The sequence below is a fragment of the Spermophilus citellus genome (assembly GCF_964194105.1).
Source record: "Spermophilus citellus genome assembly, contig: SCAFFOLD_142, whole genome shotgun sequence".
In the NCBI taxonomy this organism is placed as follows: domain Eukaryota; kingdom Metazoa; phylum Chordata; class Mammalia; order Rodentia; family Sciuridae; genus Spermophilus; species Spermophilus citellus.
In genome coordinates, this window is record NW_027672820.1 from 1,084,743 (window position 1) to 1,105,911 (window position 21,169).

Sequence of the window (21,169 nt, forward strand, 5' to 3'; positions counted from 1 at the left end):
AAGCAAATAAGCAATAACCAAAAAAAAAATACCTTATTGAGAAGGACCATGCCTCATTGGCATGACTACTGACTGAGCCTTGCAGAGATCTCAGGGCAGACTATTCACACTACTGGAGAAAAGAGGGGAAAAGAATGAATGTATCTATTTTCTGCTTCCTTTGGTCAAAGTTTATTCTCACATGGAGTTGCATCACCTGACCCCTCAAGTAATGACTGAGGAAGCCAAAATCCATGTCTTCTTACTTGGCTTCCTCTTCTGGTTCTGGAGGTAGTGAGAAGGAAAAGAGCCTGTGTGTCCCCTGTGGTCTGCTAGGGTTTCTGTGAAGGTGAGTCCAGTGGAGGAAGCTCTGGGATCTGGCACGTACTTTCAGAGAGAGAAAGACAACTGAAGGTGTCTGAAGAAGAAACAATAGTATTAGAGACTGAGCTGGTATTCACAGAAGTGAAGCTGGTGGCCAAGGGCACAGGGGACAAGGGAGGCCAAGAGAGTCTGAGGAAGCAATTTATAGACAATGTCATGCAAGCAAATAACAAGGGTCTGGAGTGACGGGTCTCATATACGGAGTCTGATGCTCTTTTGCTTGTTATGGTGAAGAACAAAAAAGGATGGGAAGGCAAAGGGAGGGAGATCAGGACCGACATCAACCAAGCATGTTCTTGTTCCACTGCAACCGATGCTTTAGCTACATCATTTCAATTACTCCTTGAGACAACTTTTATGAAGCAGGCATTACCACCCTTATTTTACAGATGATGGATCTGAAACTGAGAGGGGTTAAGTCTCTTGCTCCTGATCTCTCTCAACTAGAATCTGCCAAAACTGGGCTTGGAGCCATTCCAAAGCTCTTATCATCCTAAGGCCACATGTTGCTAAGCTATCCTTCATTATGTGAACTGGCATGTATCCTACAAATGCAAATTTCAATTTCCAAGCCTTAGTTGCTCAGTAGTTCACAAAAAAAAAATCATAAATAGTGATCCACTTTTAAAACACAGATGGAACAGAATCCAGACTTAAGAAAACAATATTTGTGAAGGAGACAGGGTTTAGTAGAGATAAAAGAAAATGGCAGGGAAGCAAGAGAAAGAACCCTACAGGTTGCGTTCACTGGCCTCTGATCCGTTCTTTCCCCTCTCTCTCCTTTCCCTCTTTTTTTCTGTTTACTTTTTCCTTTAAATGTGTCTTCAGATTATTTTGTCCAAGAAAAGGGTTTGGGGTTGGGAGACTGGGTTGAGAAGTTGATCATTTCTTCTTCTTACCTTCAACCAGCCAAACACAACACCATGTACATGTACAAATCTACCACAGTGAATTCCACCTTTTTGTCTATCTAAGAAGCAGCCATTTTTTAAAACAAAAGAAATAGAAGAAAGACCAGGAGAGTAGAGGAAGGAGACTAGAAAGGGGGATAGAGGAGAGAAAGAGGAAGCACTGGGGACTGGAATGGAGCAAATGAAATTTCATGCATGTTAAAATTAACCCAAATATTACATGACTTCAATGATGTAATTTATGAAACTTGTACTATATGAGATCAGTCTAAGGAACATTATTGTTCCATATATTTTGCAATAATGGAAACGTTGCAACAAGTTCATCAAAATGAAAAATAACTAAGGATATTCTAACATTATTTTCTGGTAAAATATTGCCTCTTTTATCTCAGTACCTTTGATTGGAGGACTAATGAGCTGGGACACACTAAAAGGGCAGGAAAACTGACGTTAATAAATTGCTTAGCATTATCATCTTTTGAGTTTGCCTAATTAGTGGTACTAATTTAATAGGAAAAGAAAAATTAAAGGTAGGTGAAGTAACATACAATATTTTGTATTGTCTCTTACGATACCACTTATTCTAATTAAAATAAGAATGAAACATTCATTTATATCAGTTAGAAAACAAATGATGATTGGGAATGTAAATGTTCTATTTTGAGGATAGTTATGAATTTTTTCAAAAAAGACTTGATTTCATTTTAGTTTCAAAATTATTTAAAAGTAAAGTAAGAAAAGAAAAATGTTTTACATTTGTTCAAAATATCCTGTTATTTGGTATTTTTATGTAATTATAAAACAGTGGTATAAATTTCAACTTTATCTGTAGAAAAATAATTTTATTTTCATGAAGTCTAGAGTTTCTATCATTTTAAAGCATGGAAATACTTACAGTTCAATTCTGACTCTACATATGGAAATATTCAGTAATTTCTAATATGTTAGGAAAGGTCTTCTGCTCCTAAAATGAGCAGAAGGCTCATACTTAGCCTTCTATACTAAACAATAAAAAAACTTGATGAAACATGAAACAACTGTCTGTGTTCAGACATTGGAAGGGAGTACATGACCCTGATGCCAGAGAAGCGAAGGGAGATAAACAAAGTAAACCCTAAAATCACTCAAGCATTTTGCCTGGAAGAAATTTCCTAATTGTCCAACTAGAGAAACAGAGTTTGGTCATCTTGCTACTTTAAGAAGACAGAATCATAGTTTGGGAAGGCCAAGGCAGCTACAAATTGCAGTACAGGTAAGGGAGAAGATAGATCTGTTCAGGAGAAAGAAAAAAAGTGAATCCCATAAATTTCCAGAGATTTTCCCTTGATTATTTGACTATTAATCTGCATTTAAATAGAGTGGAATTCTAAGAGTCCAAGTAAAGAACAATTTCTAGGGAATGGAATTTGCAGAGCTGACAATGACAAAGGCATTTTTCCAGTTTCTTGTTCCTCCTCCTCCTCCTCCTCTTCCTCCTTCTCCTCCTCCTCCCCTTCCTCCTCCTCCTCCTCCTCCTCCCCTTCCTCCTCCTCCTCCTCCTCTTCCTCTTTCTCTTCCTCCACTTCCTCCTCCTCTTCTCCTCCTCCTCCTCTTCCTCATCTTTCTCCTCCTTCTCCTTCATTGTGAGGGGGCTCATTGTATTGCTTCAATCTTGAGATCCTCCTGCCTCAAGCTTCCCAATAGCTGGGATTACAGGCATGCACCACTACACCTTGGTCATATAACAATTTTTTTCTGATTCCAAATTTTCTGATTTTTACAATTTTACTTAAAAATAATTGTTTGAAGTAAAAAGATAGTTGTGGGAGATGGTGCTATACAATGCTTATAAGTAATGTATTAAAATGGTAGCCATTAGGATGGGAAGGAAAAATGAAAGAACATTAATGTAGGATTCTTACATCATACAATTTTATGCATGTAGTATAATGGCAAAGTATTAGTGAAATATAGATGTGATAAGTTAATGGTGCCTACTGTCAATGAAAGAGCAACCACTGAAACAAAAAGAGGTCTAGCTACTAAGCCACTATTGGGAATAGCATGGAATGCTAAAAATGAAGGCAGGAAATCAGGGAAAAGGAACAAAGAACAAATGTGATAGGTAAAAATGAAAAGATATAGCAAACCATATTGATTATTGTAATATGTGAATTATTAAGCAATGAAGGGCAGAAATTGTCAGGCAAGAGATGAAAGCAAGACCTAATTATATGCCATCCACATTCCTGTACTCAAAGTGCAGGTTGTTTTGATGTTTAGTTTTGTTCAAATAAGTGTGAAAGTATTTACAAACAAATAGAAAATGGGGAAAAGTTAAAGTACTCAGATAAAAAGCAACTCTTCCATAATTTTTGACTAGTAACTTTTTCTTCCAACAATTAATATGATTGTTTAAATTCACTAGAGCAAGTCAGACAGAACCAATACCCGGTTATGTTTTCTTTGCCATCACTCTGGCCTTATGTATAAAAAGTTGCTGTAGAATGAAATTATCTATAATTCTTTTTCATAATCACAACAAAATTTTATAATCCCTGTTTTTTGTGAACTAATAAGGTTTAATTGTATAAAAACTTTTGTGGCTAAACATCACTTTTTTCTTCAGAGCAAAAGGTAATTCTTACCCTTGGAGCAATGAATAAATACAAATGTAAACAAGGAAAAGCTAAAACTGTCTTGTTTTTTAAAACCTTAAAATAATACAGTCATTTCAATCTATAAAATGAATTATTATTTAAAATCTCCACACTCAGGATGGGCTGAACTGAGATTCACAATTGAATTCTAAAATAATCCTATATGTTCTAATCTATGTTCTTAAGGTTCCTCAACATATAGGATTTTTTTTCTGGCGAGAAAACCTTTAGGATGTGAAATATTCCTGTGTTACAGGTCATACGGAAAGGAGAAGTGAGCTGCTGCTGGATTTGCACAGCCTGCAAGGAGAATGAATACGTGCAAGATGAGTTTACCTGCAAAGCCTGTGACCTGGGGTGGTGGCCCAATACAGATCTAACAGGTACATGCAGCCTCAACTGTAAACTTTGTTTGACCCTAACTATTGTGCTTTCTAATGTCCATCATTCAAATGTGAGCCATTATATCTTTTCAATGTTAATTTACAGCACACCCTTTCTAATGCTTGTGTCAACAGTATGCACAGACATCTTATAAGTTTTCCATAATCTATATTGCAAAGAAATCTCATTTACATCTAAATAAAAGTGAGTTGTTATTTTGTAGGATATTCTGTTTTAGAGTTATTTTCAGTTTTTCCTTTTTAATATTTTATCAAAAGTTTTTCTAGTTAACTGAATTTATGTTGGCAACCATTTTTTGAACATCTACTATGAGTCACAACTATAGACTGAAAAGGTACAAAGGATGAGATATAATCCAAGCTTTTATTTTGCTTAAAATATGTAAGGAAAGAAAGATGAGAAAAATATTTAATTAAGAATATAATAGATATTTATCAAGTGCAATAAAAGGTAGACAAGGAAATGAAAGGAATTCTAGGAAACAAAACATGGGAAATTTAAAAGTCTGAAATAGATCTGGGGAAACCCTGGGACCAGCACACGTAGCTAATCAGTAGACACAAAGGGGCTGGTAAAAAAGTGGTGAAAAACAAGGTTAGGCAGGACACTGGCAGTGGTGACAGGGACTTCCACATGATCTTCCCCTATGTTTATTCTGGCTTTAGCACAGGAGAAATACTGAAGGATTTTATTTTATTATTAATGTATATAGGTATACATATTAGATAATATAAATATACATAATGTATGAATATATGATGAATATTGTATATAAAAATTATATATAATTACATATATAATTAACAACAATAAAAATCAATCTGCAAATTGGAGCAATCTGATTTGGGGAGAGAGGAGAGGAGGGAAAAGGAGGGTACTGGGGAAAGAAATTGATCAAATTATGTGCATCTACTGAAAGGCTTTGGGGTGATGAGTGACATGGTATCTGTTTACCAAGGGACAGGCCTGGTGGTGGGGTGGAGTGTAAATTAGACTGGAAACACAGCCGTCAAGAAGCTGTCCTGTTGGTCTCAGTGAATCATTTCAAAGAGTCTAGGGCTGCTGCAGTGGGGATGAAGAGGAATAAATGAGTGCAAGAGATAATTCAATAGTAAAGTCAGTGGGGTTAAGATGGAATGATCCTGGAAGTTTATAACTTCCCAAAGAGCAATGTTCATGTATACAAATTTTGTTTTCCACAGACCATGGCACGAGTTCACAGATAAGAGGTTTCTCACTAACATGTTTTATAAATTTCAAGAGTCATAAGCCCTAGGAATTTTGTCATTTGAGTACATGTAGCCTTTGTCATTTGAATAACCTAACTTCTCATCTCACAAAGAAGCTGAAGCCTGTAGGGGTGAGGGAGGGTGCATCATGTCTACGTCCATGCAACTAGTTGAAAGCAGAACCCAGTTCACTAAATCCTGATCTCTTGCTTCCCTGGGTACCATAAAAAGCTTCAGAGGGATTGCACTAATTTGCAGCCCCAACAAAATTGTATGAATGTAACTTTTTTTCTCCATATTCTCAACAACACTTATTATCATTTGTATTATTGATAACTGTCATTCTGACTTGAATGAGATGGAATCTCATTCTGATTTTGATTTGCATTTTGCTAATTCCTGGAGATACAAACATATTTTCATGTATTTGTTGGCCATTTGTAGTTCTTCTTTTGATAAGTTTGTTTAGTTCTTTTGCCCACTTATTAACAATATAGAGATTCCTCCAAACAGAAGGAATGGAACCACCATATGACCCAGCTATCCCACTCCTCCGTATGTATCCAAAAGATCTAAGATAGCCTACCGTAGGTGTCCGGCCACATCAATGTTTAGAGCTCTATAATTCACAATAGCCAAGCTATGGAGCCAACAAAGGTGTCCTTCATCAGATAAGTAGATAAAGTAAGTATGGCATATATACACAATGGAGTATCATTCAGCCATAAAGAAAAATGAGCGTATGGCAATTGCTGGTAAATGAATGAAACTGGAGACTACTACACTAAGTAAAATAATCCAGACACAGAAAGTCAAAGGTCCAATGTTTTCTTTGACAGTGGAAGCTAGTCAAGAGTAAAGAAAAAAAGAGAGTCTGACACGGTAGTGCACACCTGTAATCCCTGCATTTTAGGAAGCTGAGGCAGGAGGTTTAAAGTTCAAAGCCAGCCTCAGCAACTTAGTGAGGCCCTGTCTCAAATTAAAAAATCAAAAAGGATCGGATGTGGCTCAGGGGTTAAGCAGGACTCTATCAAATACTATCAAATAAAAGAAAGATCAACAGAGTAGAGTAAGGGGATTGAGGGGGAGTGAGGAGAAAAGGGATAAGGGAAAAACTGTGGAATGAATCTGACCTAACTTTCCTATGTAAAATATATGAATATATTGCAGTGAATCTCACCATTATGTATATGCACAAGGCAGTAATTTAAAAAAACAACAATAAGTAAATACCAAAAAGATCAGTAGAGAAAAGGAAAGGGAACAAGGGGAGGAGGACGAGAGGGTAAGGAGAAGTACTTGGGACTGACTTAGAGCAAATTATAATACATCATTTATAATGATATCAAACTGAATCCTAATGTTATGTATAACTAATATGAACCAATGTAAAAAATATGGGGTGGGGGGAAGCATCAGAGGAGAAGAGGAGGTTTTTACTTGATTCTAAAGAAGAATATGACAACAAAATTCTTGTGGTTTATTCAAACCATCTATAAATGGCTGGAAAAGTAGAACCAGGTCACATAACTAAAATTATACATATTAAGTGATAGTACCATGTAAAAGGTTAACTGTTAGAAAAAAAAACATTAAAGTGAGTTATCAGAAAACTTTTGGAAATCACCTAGTACAAAGGCCCTTTTTAAAGAAAAGGAAATTAGATCAGAATATTTTTGAAGGTACATACTGCACTCTTTTTTTTTTTAATCTCTACCTAAAAGCTGGCTTTCAAACTTTCATGTGCCTAAAAATTACTCAGGAATTAGCTACCTCCAGAGATTCCCATTTGCTAGTTTTGGGGTGGGATCCTACAGAATCTGATGCAATCAGTGCCTGCCCTCCCTCAGGTTTAAACTCTTATGCTATAGTACTAAAATACCCTCTCACTCAAAGCCCAATGCCTTAGACATAAGAGTTACCTAGTAAATGTTTGTTAAATTGGAGAATTAGACAGAAGGGACTCATCCACGTTCATCTAGATTAATGTAGCTGTTTATTAGAAAAATCAGAATGTAAATTCAGGGTTTTTTCTCCCCGGGGCCTAATGGTCCCTCTGATGTCATTTATCTCCTTTTTCATGCAGTGGGCTCGCATGGAAAAGTTTTGCCAACCTCCTGTAGACCCAATCCACCCCCCTCACTCTATGTTGTCTCTTTTCTAATTTTTCTTGTCCTTTATAATATGAGCTTCCTGCTGGGCATCTTTTTCTTGTATAAGCAGGTCCCACAGAGGCCCATTCTGTTTTGCAGCTGAGGTTGATTTAATAGTCATTCCTCTCTGCTCTCTGAGATCACAGATGATTGAAGAGACACAAAGACAAAAGTGATCCCTTTCTTAGGTTGGTCTTAGAAGTCAGAAGTCCTGCCTTGGAAGGACGAGAGTTTTTTCTCTTGTCCACCTTCTTTTGAACTTTCCCAAACTTCCTATTGCTCTTTTTTCACTTGAATTAGAGTTTACCTCATACATGAAAAAGAACTTTATCGTATTTTAAAACATTAAGATACCAAAAAAGAAAACCCTTTATAAAAGATTTAATATATTGTAATAATGGAACTCAAAGACATGCGTTTTATTCCCTGGAGATCTTCCATTGTGGGCATATTGTCAGCCCACTGGAAATCATAACTACCATTGATGAGGACTCTTTAACTTGGTAAAGCAAAAGAAAGCCTCTCTGACTATATACAGAAGGATAATAGCGTAATTATTTTTTTCTAAAGATGTACCATATTGTGAGGCATCATAGATGTAAGTCACTTTAACAGTCAAATGAGTCGAGCCAGGCAACGGCTCAGATTCTGCCTTTAGCTCTGCAAAGCAGCTACTCTTGGATCATATATCCAAACCACTTTGTAAATATTACCTTAGGATCTTACAGAACATGCATCCTGCATATTAATTTATACATATGTTTTAATGACACCTAGTATTTCTGCATTCCTTTCACTTGCAGACATGAGTGGAAAAACAGACCCCATTTGCCATGTCAAGCACAGAGCAAGGGCAGGGGACGTGGCAATGTGTTGCTGATGTTGCCATGGTAGTGGTAGTTGTGAAGAGAAAACCCACTGGCCTGAAATACCAAAATCATAGAAATACTCTGAAGAGCAAAAGCACTGCCTTTAAGTAGATGTTTTGTTTTCAAGGGTGGATTTTTTTATTAAATTTTAATTTAAACGAGAAATTAAAATTTGAGGAATGATTTTTTTCCTGAAGGTAGATTTTCTGAAAATATTTTTGAATTACTTTTCTAGACAGGTACTTTTTTTACACATTCCAAAGATGCTAATATCAATGAATAAAATATGCTTTTAAGTGACTTTAAAATTTTCATCGGGATGTGTCATGTTTTGGCTATGAAGAGAAATCACTGCATTTCTTAGAGGAAGTGTTTTTTGAAGCTTTTAAGTTTTTTATATTTTCTCACTGGGAAAATGCACATTTGAATTCAGCATTTTTATGCTTTATGTCTTATGATGCATAAACAAGATTCTCTCACAATGATATATAACATGACAGTAGTTTAATAATTCATGAACCAACCATAAGTAATCCAATACTATTTATTTCTTTTAAAATGTAAAATAGCATAAGAGGATTTATCAGAAAGACAAGACTACATTGAAACTTCCCTTAAAAAACAGAAATTAATGTTACAGGAAGTAACAAATTTAATATTTTTCTCCATCCCAACAGTTGTGTGACCTCTCACACTACTACCTACTTCTTTATTTAATTCTGTAAGATACCCTGCCATTTGTTTAGTGTGAGGCATGTTTGGAGACTTGAGGATTTACAGGAGAATGAAACAAATATAAGGAGTGTCATTTGAAACTGGACATGTAAACAGTTAATTAGAATAAAAGTCCTACAATAAGGATATGTGCAAAATGTCATACAAACACCAAGAAAGAAGCAATTATTTTTCCCTGGGAAGAGAAAAGCCTTCACAGGGGAAAAAAAGAAAAGGAACATTTAAGCTGGACATTGAATTATAAATAGAATTTCACCTTGTAGTCAATTGATATTAATGAAATAATATTAAGGAAAGCGTATTTCTCTGAGGCCTTATACAATCATAAATTAGTAGGAATTGTTAGGAATTGCCTAGAGAAGCTTTGGGTGAAATAGTTATTGCCTTTCTTTACTTCTTGATTCATGTTAAATTTGACTTAATCTAATTAGAAAGAAGTCTGATGTTAAACTTTAGCCTCTCAAATATTTGATTCAAAAATTAGAAGTAGCTTCTGGTCCTCGGATTAGAGTTGTCACCATGTCTCAGATTTTATTCAGTAATTTGTACTCTCCTAGCAGGAAACTTACTTGTCTGATGGCTCTGGATTCTCTGGGATAACAGTAACCATGAACATTTTCCAAGTCTTTAAGTTCTCAGGACTTCAAATGTCATATGAACAACACCATAAAGTCTTCTTTTCAATCAGATAGGCTAGGGGTCAAGTAGGCTTAGCACATGACTTACCACTGGTTAAAGGTAATTCCTACCCCTTCTAGTCCTGGGAGACCCCAAAACATCCAAGTGGCTGGTTAACACTTTTTTATGCCCCCCCTCCACCAAAAAAAAAAAAAAAAACACACCTCATTACATTACATGTAGATAATTTGGACATTATAGTTAATTCCATCAAGATGGCAAAGTTAATGCTTTTCAAATGTAGAAAATCTAAAAATATATAGGAAAAAAGAGAAAAGAAAGAAAGTCAACTTAGAAGAAGTTATTCAAAATTTAAATTATAAGCTCTAATCTACAGGTGATTGATTCTGTTTTGGGTGAGTCTGAATTGGCATTGAAGAGTCTGGTTTTCACAGAAGGAAAAGAATTTAGGATATTCCCAAAAGAAAAAGCAGTCATGGTGGAGTTGCCAGAATGTTTCTGGCTGTTTCCATGACAAACTGCTACTGTTAAAACACAAGAATATTTAATCTCCTTGTAGCATAAAGACGTTTTTTATCTGTATATGATATACTGAGTAGGATAGAGATATTTTGCAGCTAGACTTGGACAAATTTATGATCACCTCTGGAGATGCCTTTAGTATCTTTCTTTGACTTTTGCCCATGTTGTGGGAATTGGGATTTATGAAATATATTTTAAAATTTGAAACTTCACTGGTGACAAATCCAGCTTTCTTACTGATAAATTTCATTTGGCATAACCAATTCAACAGCCTGACTCAGCTTCACATCTTGAGGATGATAAAAAGACTCTACTGGGAATTTCTGCTTTGAGCTATCTCAAAGCAATAAGACAGATCTTGATAGGTCAATCTGAAGATGAAGTTTATTTGTACATGAATAAAAGCTTGCACTGGATATCTTTTGAGTTCTTGGTGGCCTGTACTCTCTTTTTTGTAACACAACTTCTGCCTTTAAATGAAACCACTATGTAAGTACATTCTGTGAGTCTTCTGAATCCTTTCAAAGATCTGAACTCTTATCCTTTCAAATCTTTGCATATACAAGATACATTGGAAAAGTTATTGTAACATACATTTATATTATTCCTCAAGTTATCTTTACTATCAACAGCTTGCTATAAGTGAATTATTGAGTTGGAGTAATGACTGTCTCTAGTAAAATCTAGGCTTAGGTGAATTCCTAATACTAGTAAGGTAACTAGTAAAGATGGGCTCAGATTTATATCCTGAAGTCAGTAAAGAAAAATATGAATAAGCAAGAATACACACAAGGGAGTATGATATAAGAAAGAAACTTCTTACAGGTATCTTACACAGAATTCCACTGTGTTGTCATTAGCTCGCTGTAAGGGCTTAGGGTTAACAATGGTCATGGGCCTTCTGTTTTCTATCCTCTCAGGGAAGCTCAGTTTAAAATCACTACAAGGTATAAGCTTAAGTAACATTAAGGTCCCCTTTTATTTTTTTTCTCAAGATTGGGAATAATGAAGATAATCTTACAAAGTTTAAATTCATGAAAACCTTTTTTCAATCTGTGAAATTCTCCATAGAGTTTGTTCTTACCATTTCCAGTTCCCATATCATTGGATTCATAAGTTGTAATATTCTACCTAAGAAATACAAATCTAATTGTAATTTAGCGGTTGTAAGGATTGTTCCTTTTCAACAGGAAAATTCTCCAACCTGTTCAGAAAACAAACATACTATTTGAATGCAGGCATATTTGTAAATCATAGAGGGGGACAACTGTATGCAACCCATTTGGAGATTGTTTAAAGGATCCTTTTGCAGTTTTATCAGTCAATGCTCATCTTCACAACTTTTGAAGAATAATTAAGTATGAACTAGCTTCATCTTCTGCTATCCTGGAAATGTTTTCCCATTAATACATTATCAATTTGTCCCTCTTAAAATAAATTCTTTTTTTTCATGAGGATTTTCTACAGTGTCCATTGGATAGTTTATCTGGTGCCACCAGATAGGAATTAGGGCTTTGCCAATATTTTCTTTATGAATCTTACAACATGACCATTCTGAGATATTTTTAGAACATTTTCTGACTGATTTTGTATATCTGAAGTTCAATCTGTGAACCTCCCCATAAAGTTTTTATTATTGAAAAAATGCTTTTTTGTCGTATTATATGAGGCAGTTGGGTAGAGTAAGGACTTTTCATCAAAGCATGTCTAAAATATTTATATCTCTGTATCTTTATTAGTTTTACTCTATCTTTAGTTTCTATAGTAACTTTTTTACTATGAGTAAACCTTCATGAGAGTAATTATTTTAGGTAACATTATGATATCAAGTAATTAATATCATTGCTTATTTTCAGAAAACATCCAAAGACCTAAAATGTTTCTGAGACTGAAGTTGTGGCTCAGTGATAGAGTGCTTCTGTAGAGGGTGTCAGGGTATTGGATTTGATCCTTAGGACTGACAAAAAAAAAGAATATAATTTCAAACAAATGAATCATCCTGGAACCATATGCACCATTAGTTTATGTATCTTCTTCTTCATTTTAGCAGTACCCAAAATATACCATAGAGAAGGCTCTACTTCAGTTATTATTAGAAAAATTTAGGTTGGGGTAAAGTATTGGACTTTATAATACTGACTGTACTGCTTATTGTATATCAAACTTAGAAGTGTTCCTTCTTAATTTTAGTATAAAAACGTAGTAAAGAAATTTTAAGTATGAAAGTCATAGCAAAGCAATATCAAGTCAAAATTTAGTACTTGAGTGCTCAAATTCTATTCTGAGCAGTAACACTTCTTGAATGATTAAAAACACATACTGAGATTCTCCTAAATTGATTAAGGTTTATAAGGTTGCTATTATGAGAATCACATCAGTAGATAGAAAAAGGAAAGGAGAAGTAGCAATAATTCATAATTAATCAATTAACTAGTAGACAATGTTGGGCAGTTAGTGTAATAGGAATTTATTATGAGGTAACATTAGATTTAAAGACATAGCGAAAACCTAAAAAATGTTTTGACTCTTTATGTCTGAAACTGCCCTAAGGCAAGGGATTTTAACATTGTCTACTGGATTAGAGGTTAGGTTTAGTGGATAAATTAGTTATCGCTTGCTCTGTAATAAATTACATAAAATCTAGTAACTTAATGCAACACGCACTTATCATCTCAGTTTCTGCAGGTCAGGCATTTGTTTAACTGGGTTCTTGCTTTGGGATCTTTCACAGGACTAGGGATGGGGTCTAACCTGAAGGCTTGATGGGGGAGGGGTACACTTCTAAACTCATTTATGAGGTTGTTGGCAGGATTATACCTTGCCTCAAAGGATGTTGAACTGAGAACTCATATTTTGCAGGTGGTTGGGCAAGGACAGCCCTTAGTTCCTTGTCTTATGAACCTCAACATGGCAGGTTTCTTCAACAGAGTTAGCAAGAGACAGTGTGCTAGTAGGATGGAAGTCATTAACTTATGTAACCTAAGCTTTAAAGCAACATCCATTGGGATGCTGTTTTCTATAGACTAGAAACAATTTGCCAGCCCTGCTCATACTTGAGAGGAGGAGATTACACAAGTACATAAATATTAAGAGGTGAGGGTCATTGGAGAACATCTTAGAAGCTTCCTATAACAATGGGCAATAGTTCTTCAATATGTGCCATGTTGTTAATTTATCCCTAGCATGGTGTAAACCTTTCAGACCATACAAAAGGAAAGATTCTTATATAACCCAGGTATCTAGGATTATCTGAAGACTTATGTGCTCTGTTCTGATCTTCCTTATTTCAGTTTCTTGAATTATATGCAGTGTAAGTATTTTCATTTTTATACTGACTCTTATGTAGTATGTGGGAAGGACAGTTTGGACTTGAGGGTCCCAGCAAGTCAAACTTGGTCACAGCATCTTCAGAAATCTTTCTAAATGAGGGTCTTTAAAACAATATCATTGAAATCTCTAGAAATATGAAAGACAGTAAGACTAAATACAGTTGGCCTTCTGTATTTGCTGGTTTTGCATGTTTGGATCCAACCAACAATGGGTGGAAAAAAATTTCCCTGTTGCTAATATGTTTTATGAACTATTCATGTACTGTAGACATATATACATACTATATAGTTAGACTATGATCATTGTGTTAGCGACCAAAATACCTGACAACAACAACTTAGAAGGGGAAAGTGTATTTGGGATCATGGTTTTAAAGGTCTCAGGCCATGGTCAGCAGGCTTAATTGCTCTGGGCCTGAGGTGAGGAAGAACATCATAGCAGAAGATATGGCAGAGGAAAGTTATTCAATTCATGGTAGACAAGAAGCAAAGGAAGGATGGAGAGACAGAGAGAGAGCAAGCACAAGGAGTCACCAACATAATGCAACCCCAAAGTATGCCCCCAGTGACCTGTTTCTTCCAGCCATTTCCCACTTACCTACAGTTACTAAATTAGTTCATTCAAACTACTAATCCATCAAATGAATTAATTCACTGATGGAGTTAAACAGTTCGCATAATTTAATTATTTTACCTCTGAACATTGCTACATTGGGTGTCATATTTCCAACACATTAACTTTTAGGAGAACACTTCATATCCAAATCATAACAATGGTTGAGTTTGTACTTACCATTTACAGAGTTTTTCCTTGTCCTTATTCCCTAAACAATGCAGGGCAAAAAAGTATTTACATAATATTTACATTGCATTAGATATTATGAATAATCTAGAAATTATTTACACAGAAGGATGTGTAGAAGTTATTTGCAAACAAATTATACCATATTATATAATGAACTTGAGCATCAGCAAATTTTGGTACTAGTGGGGGTACTGGAACCAATTTCCCATCAATACTGAGGGACAACTTTATGTGGAATTTTTAAAAGTACAAAAGCTGAATTTATTGCTAAAGTATAATGAGGTATAGTTATACTCTACAGATAAGTTTTCTCTGAGCGGAAGAGACTGCTCATTTTCTATGGGGTTCTTGTAAAGTACTGACTTCAGGGATTGATAAACTTCTGAACATAAAGTGATTCACATCATCTGTAGAAATACAATACTGGTGTGAGACTGCTGTGGGTTAGTGGGTATGCACTTATTGAAGTGAGTGTGTCCCCTGCTGTGTGATCTTCAACAGTAAGAGCTAACATCCATTGGTTGGCATACAAAAACATGTTCACTGAGGTGGGTTGGTTCTGACTAACTGAACAACCCTAAAATAGTCTCTGGTGGTTTCCTTGCTGCCAGGACCATAGAACAATGAGTCTTTTTGTACATTTGTGGAAATGTTTTTACTCCTGCAGTTTGGGAAATACTGGCCCAGACCAAATACAAAATCCTGTAAAAGGATCGTCTCGAGGGCCTGACATATTTTTCTCTCACTCTAAAAAACAAAATAGATGTACTTATCCATCTAGAGGAAATAAATGAGTGCAGCATTTAAAAACACGATGCTGGTCTCTGCTTGCAAGAGATGGGTGAAGAGAAAGTTCATTCCTCTTTGGTGTGACTGTTAGAGGCTACTAACTCAAAGACCCGCAAATGCTGGATGCATGTCAGTCATGACTAACAGGAATTTAAGCAGGTAATATAGAATTATGTGGTAAGCATAAAAATTCGGATTCTTCTACACACTCCTAATTAAATTTATGTTTAAAACATTCTGCTGCCTCGAATATACTTGTCTATGAGTTGCACTTGCTTATGGACAATGCATAAAATAAAAGTTGTGTTAGTTTATTTCTAACTATCTTATTCTATTAATTTATCACTGCTGAACTGCAACTGGAAGCAGTTTGTTTTTTCTTTCTGACAATGTAGAAGTAAGATCCATCTATAGGGTGTCATCTATTTATCATGCTGGTGTTAAAAAACTTAATTTTTATAGGCTCTATATGTCATGATTGTAATGAGATTAGGTTTGGGGACATGATATTCCAGGGAAGACATAGAAGTACCTTTGTATAACATTGAGGAATTTAGTGAAAAGCATAAAAATAATATAAATCATGAAGAATGTGGCTGTAGCTATGTCTCTGGTAACTACTGTGTACTGTCACTATTGCTCAGTGGAAATCTCAGGTTCACATTCAAATGATTTTTCTCATTACAGGCTGTGAGCCCATTCCTGTTCGCTATCTTGAGTGGAGCAACATAGAATCCATCATAGCCATCGTCTTTTCTTGCCTGGGCATCCTCGTTACCGTGTTTGTCACTCTCATCTTTGTGCTGTACCGAGACACACCTGTGGTCAAATCCTCCAGTCGGGAGCTCTGCTACATCATCCTAGCTGGCATCTTCCTGGGTTACGTGTGCCCTTTCACTCTCATTGCCAAACCGACTACCACATCCTGCTACCTCCAGCGCCTCCTGGTTGGCCTCTCCTCTGCCATGTGCTACTCTGCTTTAGTGACCAAAACCAATCGCATTGCACGCATCCTTGCTGGCAGCAAAAAGAAGATCTGTACCCGCAAGCCCAGGTTCATGAGTGCCTGGGCCCAAGTGATCATTGCCTCAATTTTGATTAGTGTGCAACTAACACTGGTGGTAACCTTGATCATCATGGAGCCTCCCATGCCCATTTTGTCCTACCCAAGTATCAAGGAAGTCTACCTTATCTGCAATAGCAGCAACCTGGGTGTGGTGGCTCCTGTGGGCTACAATGGACTCCTCATCATGAGCTGTACCTACTATGCCTTCAAGACCCGGAACGTGCCGGCCAACTTCAATGAGGCCAAATACATCGCCTTCACCATGTACACCACCTGCATCATCTGGCTGGCTTTTGTGCCCATTTACTTTGGGAGCAACTACAAGATCATCACTACCTGCTTTGCAGTGAGCCTCAGTGTAACAGTGGCCCTGGGGTGCATGTTCACTCCCAAGATGTACATCATCATTGACAAACCTGAGAGGAATGTCCGCAGTGCCTTCACCACCTCTGATGTGGTCCGCATGCATGTGGGCGATGGCAAGCTGCCCTGCCGCTCCAACACGTTCCTCAACATTTTCCGAAGAAAGAAGCCAGGGGCAGGGAATGCCAAGTGAGTTATCTCATCCGAGTTTGTCCTCTCTCTCTCTCTCTCTCTCTCTCTCTCTCCCCCCCCTCCGCCTCTCCCCCTCTCCCCCTCTCTCCCGTGCCCCCCCTCTCTCCTGTATTTGTCCAAATTATTGCCCTCTTCTTCCCCTAAGTTTTTTTCTTACTTTTTCTTCCTTTAACAAATTTCACATTCTATTGCAGTAGGAAGATAGAACTTAAAGTTTTTCATTAAGTTCGTGTCTTTATTCTTTTGACACAGCAAGAAGCATGAACCAACAGCTGGCTGATCACATCCTCATTTTTGTCTAGAACCTCAAGCTTCAGTTCTCCCAGTAACTTTTTTCCTTTTGTATGGGTCCTCTCTCTGAGGAGCATCAATACACCTCTGGGGTCTGGGTCAAAGATGCAAACATTAATTCTAATTTATAGTTTGGACCATAGTAGAAGGTAGTTTCTAATTGGTTTTTATCATTCTTGGACCACACTATCACTAATTAGGGACAGAGAGCAAGGAAATTAAGCCCCTGAGGAAATGGCTGTTTCCAAATTGGATTGCAGATAAGCACCAACCGTGTCCTGAAATAACATCTTAATAACTGCTTTATCATCTCTTATTCTTTGAACTTTCATGCATATTTTAATAAAGATGTTCTACAATGCTACAATGCTATGAGTAAATTGGGCTATCTCTACTTCAAGTTCATGATTAGGATGGTTTCTTAGACACAAAACACCAGAATAAATAAAGGACCAGATGAAAGTGATGATCCCAAATTAGAGAGTCAATGTGAACATCAAAGTTCAGGTGTCTTGTATTCTGGTAATTGTTCTAAGCAGTTTGTATAATAACAACTTCCTATCTTTTCCCTGATTGTTTTAAGAAGAAACATATGCAAGAAATTTGCTTGTGTCATCTTTATGAGACTCATAAAAACAAAATTTAACACTTATAATCTATAATAATAATTTATAATATAATTATAATTTATAATAATTTTAAAAATAACAAGGGCACTTGAAGATGTAAAAAAGTATTGGGTTGTCAAAAAGCATAAAATTTTTCCATTATCATGATTAATTTTACTCTTTGAAGTAATTCTTTAAAAGTGAAGAATTTTAATAGCAACCATTATAATTTATATACCATAGTATAGCTATTCTATTCACTTGAACCAGTAAGTATGTTATTTTTCTACATTTCATAGGCAAGAAAACTAAGCAATTGTAAATTCGTAAAACTTTTCATTGTTATTCCACTTAGTCATTTTTTTGCACAGGTCTTACACTGATATGATTTTTTAAAATCTTAACATATATCAAAAACCCTACATGCATTAAAATTGTGAGTTTTGTAATTTTTATGTGCTAAGCTGAAGCACAAACACCTTTTACAGAAATCATATAATTTTGGAATCTGATAAGGAAGTTTGGGGAAAAACGTGTTTTTGAAATACATAAGGTTATTATTATTTCAAGAAAAGACATCCCTAAGTTTTATCAATGTTAGGATAAAGCCAATAATTTGTGCTGCTTCCCACTATGTCAATTTCAAGTTATTTACAAGAAGCTGATCACAAAAGTAGCTTAATAATTTTTCCCCCTTGCCGAGGTTTTTGATTCTAGCCAACATCCCCTCAATTGCAACCTCCTGACAAGGAATTATTGTCCAGCACAAAAGCAAAGCAAAAATCCCATGGTTTGAGAGGGAAAAAGAATAGGCTATTTTAGAGTATACCAGTGTAAAATGGCATCACAGTGATTTTCCTTAAGAGGAATGAAATGAGAGAAAGCAAAATGAAATGGAATGAAACTGGAATGTTCATAGGGAGCAAGAGATTCCCTTTATTGTACTACATAACACATTCCACCATCCACCAATATCTAGCTCCACGTTTCTCATTTGTCTGCCTTCATTTTGGCTCTTCAGAAACTTCCATATGATTTTTTGTCACTGAACACTGTTCTGAGAACCTATAGAATTGAGATGTCTCATGTTGGTGCCCAGGAATATGCATTTGTGACAACTGTATAGGGCACCTGTCCAAGAAAATTGTGACTGGTGAATGGTAAGCAGTGCTTGCTGCAAGGGATGAGATGGAGTTATCCGACCTGACAGCCAGACTTCACTGTTCATTTTTGACAACCCTCCCATACCTGGACATCTTTCCTTATAATCTGAGAAAATTCCTTTCACTATTACAAATTAATAAATTAATTAATAAATTAATTCCACTTGGTATCTTACCTATATAGTTAGCGATGGTATCTGGCATTTGAGAGAAAAACCACCTTAGTCTACATGAACTGGTTTGTTTGTCTAGGAAGTCCTGGTTTCATCAAAAAATTGTTTAACACTTAGCTGTAACTTATCAAGAATTGTCTTAGTGTTATGTTGAGAAACCTAGTTCTAATTAACAATAATAACAGGAGCTTTCTTAGTACAATTTGTAGCTTCTCTGATATTCACCATGCCAATGAGCTGACCCACAGAGGGTATTTGGAACTTAACTTCTATGGATAACAGTCATTTGTTTACTCATTTATTCAGTTGTTGCTTCTGTTGTAACTCTCTTTGAGACTGTAATTTTAAAATGTAACAAAAATTGCAGTGCCTCTGCTTTTACCTTTTCTTATTGCCATTTTATGTTTTCCTGGTTTGTCTCCAAAGTTATAAAAAACACAATCTAATATTTTCTACAGCAATAAAAATCTAACAGAATTTTGTCAGCTGAAGCAAGGGATTGGAAGCTCTAGAGAACACATCACCCAGTGAGTTTATTACCATTCTGGATATGTAATTCCTACATTCATGGTGTGCTGAGGGTATTCAGCAGGCTACATATGTAGCTATAAACACAGAGCAGATGCTGTAATGAACTTCCAGCTGATCTATATGTTGGAATATGGTTCTAAGAAGAAGTTGCAAGTCCAACAACATCCTCATGATAGGCTGTCTCTGAAATGTATGGGAAGGATGATATTGCCTGCATTTTTGCAAAGAGTACTTGAATTTTACTCATAGTCAAATATCTGACACAAAAAAGGGTTAGGACCTTGCTTTACATTTTCTGAGATATAATAGAGGAGGAGTTTAATCAGTAAATCTGAAGTTTGGTTTACTTGAGTTATTTATAGACAGAAGCCCTTTTAGGCATGTTGATATATTATTGTCTTTGACAACTCTTATTTCTTTAGTTGTTTTTTTAAGTGTCATCAAATGGGAAAATGTTAAGGCATATGCTAATATAAAGATACAGGAGATTTCTCTTTTCTGGCAATAGAAGAAACACAGAAATCCATGGGTAGTTATAAAGAAGTAAATTATTTACATTCAAGTTATTTATCACTTCTGTTCAAGGAAAAATGAGTTAACATCATTCCACTGAAAGTAAAATATTGTGCAAATGACATGCTTCCTTAAAATGTAATTATATCCACGACTCAATGTTAAACTCATATTTTTAGTTATTTTCAGGATAAATAAACTCAATGAGTACCAAATAATTTGATGGTACATGAAGCTAAAATGTGACAATATACTCCTTGGACCTTTTGCATACATAGTTACGTGCAAAACTGAAAGCAGTTGCCACCAAAAAAAAAAAAAAAGGCATCAAATTGATATAAGGGTGTGATTTTAAAACATACATTCCTAAGTGAACACAACATTATTTCACTTCTGTGGTTGTTTCTTACACAGTTGACTATGGTTTGAATACAAGAGCTAAGTGAAATATTAAGTGGAAGGATGCTCTGAGGAAATTTCCCTCTTGGTTCTCTGCTACAAAACCTAAGTTGATGTAAGCATTTTGATTTTTCTTTCCTTCTTTTATTAGGAAAGGAAATCTGATAGTGAGCCAACCAATATCACAATCAAATAGCTGTAACATCTTTTTCTCTCTGATAGAAACTCAAACACTATTTTGGCTTGTAAATGAGAAAAATCTGTCATTTTGAAATCATTCTTTTCCTTAATCATACAGTACATGGCTTTGAAATTTATTACAATTTTTCACTTGATTTTATAGCAAGCATCAGGAGTTTTATTAAAATATTTGTTCTAGAATTTTATCACTTGATGGAAACATGTTTTTGAGGATCTACTCTTAATTCATTCCTTTAATCAATCAATCATTGTTTCAATAGTAAGCTTAAAGTATTTAG

At 35.7% G+C, this 21,169-nt stretch overlaps 1 protein-coding gene across 1 annotated transcript in view; it reads left to right on the forward strand.

Annotated features, from left to right (window-relative positions):
• Nucleotides 1–17,013, forward strand: part of LOC308640551 (metabotropic glutamate receptor 1-like) — a gene marked incomplete at both ends in the record, with an annotated part of 130,831 nt that extends 113,818 nt beyond the window's left edge. The window contains 2 exons of the mRNA XM_081312418.1: nucleotides 4,173–4,299; nucleotides 16,079–17,013. Of these exons, the coding sequence (XP_081168544.1) occupies nucleotides 4,173–4,299; nucleotides 16,079–17,013 (1,062 nt within the window). The remainder of the gene's footprint in view (nucleotides 1–4,172; nucleotides 4,300–16,078) is intronic.
• Nucleotides 17,014–21,169: the final 4,156 nt, after the last annotated feature.